Here is an 11,734-nt window from a genome sequence, read left to right as displayed (position 1 = left end):
ACAACAATATCACAGGAGTGTTTTTACCCCCAGCGGCATTGTGTGTAGTATCATCCTCTCCCACGTTGAAATTAGGAACAATATCACGGGGGCGTGTACACACACTGTGATATTGAAAGTAATATCATCCTCTTTTCTCCTGGATCATGGGACCAATATCAATGGGAGGTGTACGCTTTCCGCAATCCTGGGAGTAATGTCATCCTCTCCTCCTTTGAATATTAAGGGCAATGTCACAGGGCGGGTGTACACTCTCTGCGATATTGGCAATATTATCCTCTCCCCAACCTGCATATGAGGAAGAATATCACAGAGTGGGTGTACACCTTCTGCGATATGAGTAGTAATGTCATCTTCTCCCCTCCTGGATATTAGGAACAATATGACTCAGGAGTGTACACTTTCTTCGAGATTGAGAGTAATATCATCCTCTCCGCCTTTGAATATTAAGAGAAATACCACAGAGGGGGTGTACAGCCCCTGAGATTTTGGGAGTAATATCGGGCTCTTTCCCTCCAGGGATATTAGGAACAATATCTCAGGGTGGGTTTACACCTCCTGTTATATGGGGAGTCATATCCTCTCTTTTCCTGGATATTAGGGACAATATCACAGGGTGGGTGTACACAGCCTGCGATATTGACAGCAATATCATCCTCTCGCCCTCCGGATATTAGGAACAATATCACAGAAGGGTCGCACACTCCCTGTGATATTGGGAGTAATATCATTTTCTCCTTCCATAAATATTAGGAGCAATATCCCTGGGTGGATGTACACCCACTGTTACATTGGGAGTAATGTCATACTCTACTCCCTGGATATTAGGAGCAATATCACAGGGTGGGTGTACGCCCATAGCGATATTGGGAGTTATTAATATCATGCTCTCCCTCCCTGAATATTAGGAACAATATCACAAGGGGGGTGTACACCCCGGCACTATTGGGAGTAATATCATTCTCTCTTATTCTGGATAGTAGGAATAATATCACAGGCGGTGTCTACACCCTCTGTGATATTGGGAGTAATATCATCCTCTCCCAACGTGGATATTAGGAACAATATCACAAGGGGGGCTGTACAGGTCTTTGATATTGGTAGTAATATCATCATCTCCCCCTTGCATATAAGAAACAGTATGACAGGCGGGGTGGACACCCCCCCGCGAAATGGGGAGTAATATCACCCTCCTCTCCCTCCCTGGATATCATGACCCACGGTGGACACACAGCGTGTTTACGATATTCTGAGTAATATCATCCCCCCCTCTAGAAATTATGAACAATATCACAGATTGGTGTACACCCTCTGCAATATAGGGAGTGATAACATCCTCTCCACCCCTGAATATTAGGAACAATATCAAAGAAGTGTTTACACCCACTGTGATATTGGGAGAAATACCATCCTCTCCCACGTTGAAATTCAAAACAGTGTCACTGGGGGCGTGTCCACCCCATGTGGTACTGAAAGTGATATCGTTCTCTTCTCTCCTGGATCATGGGAACAATATCACTGGGGCGGTGTACACTTTCTGTGATATTGGCAGTAATATCCTCCTCGCCTTGGAATATTAAGGACAATATCACAGGGGGGCTGTACACATCCTGCGCTATTAACAATAATATGGTCCTCTCCCGCCCTGCATATTAGGAAAAATATGACAGAGTGGGTGTACGCCTCCTGCAATATGGGGAGTGATATCATCTTCTCTTCTTCTGGAAGTAGGAATAATATCACACGGGTTTGTACACTTTCTGTGATATTGGGAGTAATATCAACTTCTCCGCCTTTGAATATTAAAAACAGTATCACAGAATGGATGTACACCCCCTGCGATATTGGGAGTAATATCAGCCTCTCCTCTCCATGGATATTAGGAATAATATCCCAGAGTGGGTGTTCAGCTGCTGCTGTATGGAGAATCGTATCATCCTCTCCCTTCCTGGATATTATTAGCAACAATATCACAGGGTGGGTGTGCACAGCCTGCCATATTGAGAGTAATATCACCCTCTCTCCCTCCGGATATTAGGAACAATATCACAGAACGGGCGTACACTCCCTGCGATACTGGGAGTAATATCATTCTCTTCTTCCGTGAATAGTAGGAGCAATATCACCGGGTGGATATACACCCACTGCTATATTGGGAGTAACGGCATACTCCACCCCCTGGATATTCGGATCACTATTACCGGGTGGGTGTACACCTACTGCAATATTGAAAGTAATACCATGCTCTCTCCCTCCCTGGACATTAGGAACAATGTCATAGGTGGGTGTGCACGCACTGCGGTATTAGGAGTAATATTATTATTAATTATTACTTATTTATTATTAACACTAATATTAATTGCCAATATCAATATTGAGAAATAATTGCTAATAAAAGTTTTCATATTATTAATATTAATTATTGGTACCTAATATTATTGTTTCCTAATTAATAAGATTATCAATTGTTAATATCCATCATTATTAATAATTAATATTAATAATTTTATTGTTATCATTAATATAACTATTTAATAATAACTATCATTAATATAACTATTTAATAATAATTATCATTATTATCTGTATTGATTTTAAATCACCCATTTAACGAAAACTCAGGCTACATACAACTATGCAAAGGGCCTAACATTGTAAGTCTTTAGGGACTGCTTCAACCATTCGCTGACACAATAACACTTTTCAGCAAAGAACCCCTATGGCCCTCAACATCTACTATTAACCTTTATATTATTGCTCCAACCCTGGCCCTTTCTTTCGCTCTCCTATTGTGAACCCCCATCCCTATAGCAGCTCCTCTAATTAATTTTAATATAGGCCTCCTATTTTTACTAACCATATCAAGCCTAGCCGTCTACTCTATGACCAGGAAGAGCAATTAAACTTAAATTATGCACTAATTGACGCATTACAAGCTGTAGCCCAAACAATTTCATACGAAGTAACCCTAGCCGTTAACCTGCTATCAATTCTACTGGTAAGTGGCTCGTTTAACTTATATGCACCCATCACAATGCAAGAAATCCTCTGACTGCTCCTCTCATCATGGCCCCCAGACATGATATGACTTGTCTCCACACCAGCAGAAACTAATCGCGTCCCAGCAGTTTTTACATATATATATATAAAATGATTTATATTATATAATATATATTATATAAAATTTATATGTAATATATATTATATATTTTATATAACATAAATTATATATTTTATATAATATATATTATATATTTTATATTATATATTATATATATTTTATATGTAATATAAAATATAAATATATAAATATTTACCTATAATATAAAATACATGATACATAATGTTTATAATCATATATAATTTTTATACTCTCTGTAGAGTGAATTATTTTTGTTTCTATATCCATCCATAATAAAATACTGTGTCTGTCCATAATAAAAATACTAGTGAAAAATAGGAATTATAGTCACATAAGAGATAAAAGAAAATCTGTTACTATCGATATATTAATACATATAGATGGCATTGGTTTTTACAGGGATTAGTAAAATGCATTCTGGTTTTCTAAACAATTTCCACATTACAGTATATTTATTTTTCTCTCTTTCAGGATTGGAAAGAGTGCAACAATATACATCCCTATACAATCATCCTTGATTACATCTAAGGGAGTTTCTGCAGTAGTAAAATTACAGGGTTAATATACTCATATAGGTATTACAGGGTAACCAAACAACATTCCGAATTCTTTCATCAGCAAAGCCCAGTGAAATCCTAATCCTGGTAGCCACTCTAATTAATGCAATTAACTCAGATACATAAATATATACACATATATATATATATATATGCCTGCATGTGTGGATGCACCTAAATGGTTGTAAATACCATCGACTTTCCCTCTCAAACAGTATTTTTGTTGAGAATGAGGTATATTCACTAGTTCATCAAATATATTTTTAAAATTCTTAGATGATTACATGTGTTACAGTGACCAGCTGGATTAGAATTAGATTGGGTTTAACAGGATGAAAGAATCCGGGAGAGGGGGCAGAGTGTAGGTTGTTAATTAGCACATGGATCAAAGGAGAGCGCTGATGTGTTTAGAAGCCACAACGTTGACAGAATAAAAGCCAGAACTAACAATCCAATTGTAAATCTCTTTACTGTGGTATTTTCTGCCATTTCTGCTCCATAAGACACACTTTAACCACTTTGTCGTGGTATCTGCAGTATTCTATTTTAGTCTAAATAGCATTTTCTCTCAAATGCATTGTTTCTCTCTCCTTCATCTTCCCTCCCTTCTTCCTTCCAGCTGTATTTTCTCACTAGAGAACACTAGTAGAATGTTCTCCCAAATTTCAGATTTCTGATACGCATCTGTAAAATGACGTTATGGAGACACATTTTAGGTGCTACCGAATACTTGGATATTTTCATAAGTTCACAGCATTACTACTGTCCTCCAAAAGACGGTTTCCCATTTCCACAGCTAATTTCATCATTGACTCTGCCATCCAAGTTTATTCTATGCCACTCTGGAAGAATCTGGAAAAATATTTAAAATACATTTTAACTATTCATCATGCACATGTATTGTATTGTATTTTATATATATTCGGGTGAATATCTTTCTCCACTAATGGTTTGCATTTCAATTCTTGTGTCATGTTTTTTGAAACACAGATGTCATCATTAATATAAACCAACTAATATTTTTTAGTTGTTAATTTTTGTCCTGGTTAAGAAATCCTTATGAGAATATTTTATCATGTTCCCCTTACCTTCAGGACTTGAATCTATTTGGAAATGACTGTGTGTCTTTTGAGGTAGGAGTCAATGTTTAGTTACTTTTTTAAATAAAATTCAATTAATCCAGCATTGTTCTGATCACCTTGTGTATTTCAATGTAGAAGAGCACACTAATAATGCAGGATTATTTATACATGTGGTGAGAATTCCAAAGTGAAGCCCAGAAGGTCAAATGATGTTAACTCAAGGATGCATTAGTACAATGAAACATGATGGATAAGTGCAATATAGTTAGATAAAGAGAAAGAAAAACAACATTTCTCAGTTATCGTTAAGACTTCACTCCAAGTTTTTGCATGAGGCAAAAGATCCCGACTCTCTTCCACTGATTTTAACTCCATTCAGACATGTCTGTCATCTATTATTTCACTCAGTGGCAGTCAGAAGTAAAGAAAAAAAAACAGAGAATATATTTTATGCCATGATCATGAATAATGACTTTTCAAAAATTAATTAAGAACCAATACGTATACTTTTAGTGTTTTTACCACATTTAATAGTAACACAATAAATGAGTTTTAATAACATTAGAATGCAATTCAAGACATAAAACAGAACCTATCTGTCCTGTTGGATAAGGCACAAGGAAGAGAGCTTTCTGGGATAAAGGGGTTCCCACAGCAGATGAACACATTTCTGATTTGTCTCTGGTCAGAGGTGAATACAGCAAAAGATAGGCCTGAGAGGAGGTGAGAAGGAGCAATTAGGGATGGTGTATATAGGGGAGCTTTGATTAACATCAACAAAGCTCACAGTTCTAGCTTCACAATCCAGGAATAAACCTACTTGGTTGGTAGGTCTTGGGACATATTGCAGTGTCATTGGGGAGGTGGTAAAGAGACTGCACTGAATGTTGTTATTAACACACCCAAGGCTAAAGAGTCCCTCCTCTCCGTATATTTTGCCATTCTGATTCTTCCCTTTCCAATACTTGTTACAGACACCAAAAGCCCAATTCCAAGAGTCCCCCACATGGACCTCCCAGTAATATTTGCCGGAGGTGAAATTCTGAGCACCCCATGCAAGAAAACTTGTAGGTGTTGCACTGATATGGGGCGCATTTTGACGGTCACATCCAATACAAATGCTTCCCAAATCTCCACATCGGAAGATATGACTGTTGGCTTCATTATGATGCAGAGTAATATCCACTGCAAAATAAATAAATTAATTAATTAATTAAGAGAAAGAAAGAAAACATGCATAGGCATGTGTAAATCAGCAAAAATTGTTCTATCAAGAAGTTAATTTACCAGGAAATGTAAAGTCACAAGGACACTTTTGCTTGTAACTTCTAATAAAGTATAGAGATGATTATTATTATCTACAAGACAAACAAAATGCTAACTACAGATATTAAAAATGTTTTGAAAACTTACATATTAAGAGCCAAATGTAAGACCAACTTCTTTCAATCCAATTTTCAAAGCAAAATTTGCACATTATATGCCCTAAATGCTATGCTGTTATCAAGATCATTATTTAGAAATGTTTCTTATTCTTAAAAACTACTGCTATCATTTTGGAAAGAATGTGAAGATTTTCAGTTACTCAAGAACCGCTCTAGATAACTGGATAAAAATCCGTAAGTACATGTCATAACTGATAATGTAAAGCAGATTTCTGCAAAATCTTTTACCAGTCTCTCTGTGGCCCTCCATGCTAGCTTGGGGCTGAAGCTGGATTTTAGACTTAACCTGTGGCTTTTCATATTGCAATTAAACTGAACTTCTTTTAGTTTGTAATTTTACTTGCATTCACAAAATGATTTCTTCTTTTTATTTTTACCCATTAACTAATTTTCTTGGAAATACATAATATATATCCATTTAAAAAATTTAAAAACCCCAAGAATCTCCAGTGAACTATATTCCCCAAAAGAACAGTTCTTAGCTGTTCAAATGAATACACTACAGAAATGTAAAATTTTGTATTGAACATTAAATAACTCAACTTCAATCTGAGCACTGTTCCATTTGCTCCTTTTTTAAATTTGCTACACTACTCCTTTTTCCAATTACATTACTCAGTACATAGGAGGCCATAATGTATTTGTTTTTCACTATCTTTCAAACTTAATGCTATAAATCTGACTATACAGACACAGATACAAAAGGGTTGCATGATTATATTGCCCACTTATGTCTATAAAGTAGTAAAATATTTGATAAAGGGTGAAATATTACCTATGTGATCCTAACAATAATAATATTTAGATAGTGGGAGTGCTGCCTATGGGTGGAGACTTACCTCGGAATTGGTTGAGCCTGTCCCTCAGTCCAGTGACGGGCCCTGCCCTGAGCTCTAGATTCAGAGGCTGGGGCATGTGCAGCAGCACGGACTCACTCCTGCAAGGAAAAACCTGCAGTTACAACATCTACAGCCATAAAATAAATAAAAATCACTACTTGTATTTTAAAGATATTTTGTGAGAATCCTTTGAACCCATAAATTTGATAATTCAAAAATTATTCCTTCCTTTTTGAAATTAATTTCTATTTACAGTTTCTGAATTTTAAAGCATAGTGGGAGAATCTGAGTCAGAATTCAGTCTGATCTTTCTTATTTTTTGCCCCAAATGGGTAAGGTTCCTTAGCCTTATGGCCTTGAGAATATTTAGAAAGGAAATTCTGCGTTCCACTTCTTGGCAGACTCCCCTGACATCTTTGTCTGAAATAGCGGGGTTCTGGGGAGACTGCTGCATCTGCTGCTTCCTTTTCAAGATAAAGAATGTGAAACTTGTTCTAGGCAGCTAGACCCGCCTTTTAGAAACAAGCTTCCCTAGAAACTTATACAGTTCTAACACTCCACAGTTTTTTCAATCTATTTTTCAGAACTGTTAACTGATATGTATATAGGTATGAACAACAAATCATCAACATTTTCACTGCTAAAATACTTCCCCCACTTCTCTCCTGCTTCCTCTGGTGACTTTCTCACCATCCACAAAACAAAACTTCATCTTTCACCTATGCAGGCTTTTAATCAATAAAACAAAATCAGGAATAAACATGTTTTTTTGAAATTTTACTTCACTATTTATTTATCTATGTATTTATTTACTTAGTGGTCTTGTCTTTTTTGGTGTGGGAACGAAAGTAGATGCAAAAAAAATAAAGAAGTATCAATATCTTAATCATTTATGCCATGACTTTGGTAGAGCCTGCTTTGATATTCGTGGAAAGTGAAAGAACATATGCTAAAATACAGGTACACACTCACCTGTACAATATGTCTCCAAAAGCCTGTAAAAAAAAAAAAAAAAAGAAAGATTTAGTGCAGTTCACAAGATGCATCTTTCATTAAGTTCAGTGTGAAATTTGGAGTCAGTTCCTCAAGATATTATTTCCCTACCATCTTCTCTTCTGCAAAGCATTTTCTATTTCTTCTGTAATGAAAAACCCAGTCAGTCGTATTGTCACTAATTAATGTCCTGGGAAGGTCTGAGTCTTGAAGACATTCTCTAAAGAAGTGAAGGGAGAAGAGGCCCAGAGAGTCTATGCTCCATGATAACCTCAAATAACCTACTCAGTCATCTTTCCCAGAACCTATTACCCAAATGAGTGGCTCCCACAATAACATTAATGTGAGCCCAGATTCCCAAAACTTCTGATCTTGCCATGTCCTCAAATTAACCTAAATGTAAATGAATCACCCACTATTTTATACATGTGTGACGACCCAGAATGTATTATTGACTTAGTTGGGGAATAGTTATTGGGGCTGTTACCTTGACCATTCCACAATGTTTTGTGGCTGGTGGATAAAGTAGGAGGGATCTTTGGCCTGGTAGAATCCCTTGGCGGGGCTATACTCTCCCAATAAAGTAGCATTAGTTATGCGAATGTGTTTTTGGAAACACATCATGGAAATAAAGGTAAGGAGATGGATTTCAGCCATGAGGAAAATACTTATGCATGTGAGTAGCCAAAAACCTGAAAGCACTCTGTGAGTTTGTACCTGAAGTAGCTCCACATCTGGTTTATGGCACATTTTCATCAGTTCCTCATATGTTCCTCTTAAAATCTCCATCCTATGAGCCATTTTGGCTTTACTTAAATGAAGTTGATGAAAAATATCTTTCCCCTTCTTTTTCAGCATCTCCAAATTATGTTTTTCTTCTTCATGATGAAATGCAGGCATCTTCTGATACTCAGCTCTAATAGCTTCTAGCCTTACATTCACATAATCCTGCAGTGATAATGGATTAGTCAAAAGAGAAATGTATTTATCCATCTCCTATTAAGTCTCACTGATTACTTTTGTCTCTTGAACATCCAATAGTTTAAACCTCTGTCTTGCCAGTCCTTAGAATCCACAAATTTTTTTCCTTTCCTTTCTTTCTGCATAAAGATCAACATAGATGTATCTGACCAATTACATTTAATTTATTCAAGATAATGTGTGTTCCAAGATAGTTGGAAATAAAAAAAAAACAACAACAGTTTGAATTTCTCTATTCCAACCCATATTTATGGAAAAGTAAGAACAGTTCACGCTTAAGAGTTGGAGTATAGAGCTATAGTTACTAGAAAGGAAATAATTATTTCTATTTCTGAGATACGTAACAAGTTGCTTAAACTCATTATATGTGAAATGACCTTAGACTAACATGTCCAGCTAAATGCATTTCACCCAGCAGAACCTATCCTAATAAGGCTGCATTTATGATTTGGCCATCTTTGTCTCCCTGAATTCATTTCCTTCCATTGTTTTTCTAAGTCATCCCAATCTGAAACATAGACTTCTTTGCGGTTCCCCAGGTCTCCAAATATACACAAACTCAAAATTACTGCATATGCTATTCTCTCCAACTAGAATTTTGCACACACACACACACACACACACAAACACACCTATACATATATACACACTCATGGTCCACATATACATCCATACACACTTTTGTACTCCCCTTCCTATTTGAAACTTTATTCAATTTGAATTTCTCAGTGAATCTTTTTTCTGACCACCCTGTTTGAAACTCAGACACTATTCTTCAGCTTCTGGCCTCTATTGTCCTTTTCTACTTCCCTGCTTGATTATTCTCCAACAAAGAACCTACCACACTCGAACACATCATGTATTGCACATATTTGCATGTTGACCATTTTTGCCTCTTTCATTTGGATTGTATGATTTGTGAGGAGAAAGATACTTTCTTTCTTCTATACTGGCAAATTTTCTAATTTAATATTCAACATAGACTAGGTTCTTATGAAATACTTTTCAACACACTAATATTAGCTATCATACATTCAGAGTATACATCCACAAAGAGAAAATCATTTTTAATATTTCTCTGAAGTCATCAGAGTTCTCCTTATATTTAGATACTAGTGCCTGTATTTTGGGCGTGTTTGCATGTGTCCCTCAAGACACAAATCCATATTTTTCACCACTTTTCTCATCATATTTGTGTATTATTCAATATTAATTAGTTGAGATTCTTAATTTCATGGTTGCCCTAGATTTCCCCTGTCACTCTTTCTGCCTCAAATTTTCCATGCAATTCCAAATACTACTTGTCCACCAGCATTCAGAATAATGTTGACCCAGGCTCAGAAGGTTCACTTGAGCTTTCCATACTGCCAAATAACTCTTATGCCCAGCGTTTATCCAGCCAGCACATATAGAATGCTGTGAGATGATCCAGTTTCTTGCATCTGTTGGTGTATAGCTACATGTCTGTATGAAAACAAACCAGCATGCTTTGGGTAACATCAATGGTTGTGTTAGAAATCCCATCTAGCAGTCATACTATTCTACATAAGAAATGATGCCACTTTTTCTCAATGTTTTCTTTCTTTTTTTTTTTTTTATAGACTCCCAGAAACATTACGGTTTGATATGAAGTTCCTATTTTAAGAGTCACCCATTTGCCCAACGTAAGTTCCTGGAGAAGGTAGCGTAGTACAGGACTAACCTTCCAGTGGCTGATTCTGGTGGTTTCCATGTTCAGATTTCTCTGATTTTCACAAGCTTTTTCCCATAAAGACTGCATTTTCGTTAAAAGCTTCTCCTGCAAAAGAGCCATAAATTGAAGCACCAGTGAAGACAATAAAGTAACATGCAGACCATTTCATAGGGAGGGGTCCCAGAATGAGAGACAAATAAGTCCCTAGTAAATCGCAATCTCCAAGAAAATAGGCCCACAGGAATTTCATGTGTCCTTTATAGAAATAGATTTCCAGAGGCATCACTTACCCGGCATTCCTCAGCAGCCCACTCAACGGGACAGTGTCTGTGATACCGGTGCTCCTGAGAGCTGGAGCACAGCAAACAGAGCAGGCTCCTGTCCACTTCACAGAACATCTCCTTTATCTCCCTGTGAGTGCCACACATTTGCTCCTCAGAGCTCAGGAATAGCCAGAGACTGGCTTTTCTGGCAAGGGAAGCCATCTTCTTCAATCGAATGTTAGTTTTGAGGTTTCTCTGCTGTGCTGTCATTATGCATTCAAAGCACTGAGTAAGAATTGGGATGTCTTGCCAGTTGAGGTAGAAACAGGGCCTGCAAAAGCTGTGCCCACAGTCTATGGTGACGGGGTCTATGAAGTAGTTCATGCAGATGGGGCAGGTGAGTTCCCTCTGGAAGACATGCGAGATTCTAGAATTCATGTTTCTGAGGAAGAAAGAGCAACATGTCATTTTGGGGTCTGGGTTGATGAAAAGCTTCTGAACATGTGGAGATAAGTGACAGCTATAGTTTCTTCTCTTGACAGTGTTCATTAAAGCACAGCAAACTATTTCTTCCGTAACAAAAATAAAAATCTCACACAGAGAGAGCCTCCCAGCATTATATTAGATATGACTGACTAGGTGACTCACAACCCCTTCTACTCATAGTTCCTGACTGTAACATAATACTAATCTATTCAAATTCCCATTTTTCTGAATGTGGATCTGGAAATTGGGTTTG

The 11,734-nt window shown here is 36.9% G+C and overlaps 1 protein-coding gene across 2 annotated transcripts; it reads right to left on the bottom strand.

Annotated features, from left to right (window-relative positions):
* Nucleotides 1-5,466: 5,466 nt before the first annotated feature.
* Nucleotides 5,467-11,437, bottom strand: LOC129047291 (tripartite motif-containing protein 49D-like). 2 transcript variants are annotated; one of them, XM_024255456.2, is made up of 6 exons: nucleotides 11,023-11,433; nucleotides 10,742-10,837; nucleotides 8,776-9,006; nucleotides 8,038-8,060; nucleotides 7,066-7,163; nucleotides 5,467-5,966 (listed from the first exon to the last, which is right to left on the bottom strand). In XM_024255456.2, exons 1-6 carry the CDS (start codon nucleotides 11,431-11,433, stop codon nucleotides 5,467-5,469), a joined length of 1,359 nt encoding a protein of 452 aa, XP_024111224.2. The 2 variants fall into 2 exon arrangements, with proteins under 2 accessions (XP_024111224.2, XP_024111225.2); XM_024255457.2 differs by lacking the exon at nucleotides 8,776-9,006 and having other exon boundaries at nucleotides 11,023-11,437.
* Between the last annotated feature and the right edge of the window lie 297 nt (nucleotides 11,438-11,734).

The sequence above is a fragment of the Pongo abelii genome, chromosome 9 (assembly GCF_028885655.2).
Source record: "Pongo abelii isolate AG06213 chromosome 9, NHGRI_mPonAbe1-v2.0_pri, whole genome shotgun sequence".
Classification (NCBI taxonomy): Eukaryota; Metazoa; Chordata; class Mammalia; order Primates; family Hominidae; genus Pongo; species Pongo abelii.
The sequence above is the reverse complement of the archived record's forward strand: the minus strand, read 5'-3'. Positions and strand labels throughout refer to the sequence as shown.

Coding starts and splice junctions, on each gene's coding strand:
- LOC129047291 (XM_024255456.2), bottom strand. CDS start 11,433: ATGAATTCTAGAATCTCGCATGTCTTCCAGAGGGAACTCACCTGCCCC. Junction 8,061..8,775: donor CAGATGTGGAGCTACTTCAG/GTACAAACTCAC, acceptor TTTTTTTTACAG/GCTTTTGGAGACATATTGTA. Junction 5,967..7,065: donor CAGGCTCAACCAATTCCGAG/GTAAGTCTCCAC, acceptor TTTATTTTGCAG/TGGATATTACTCTGCATCAT.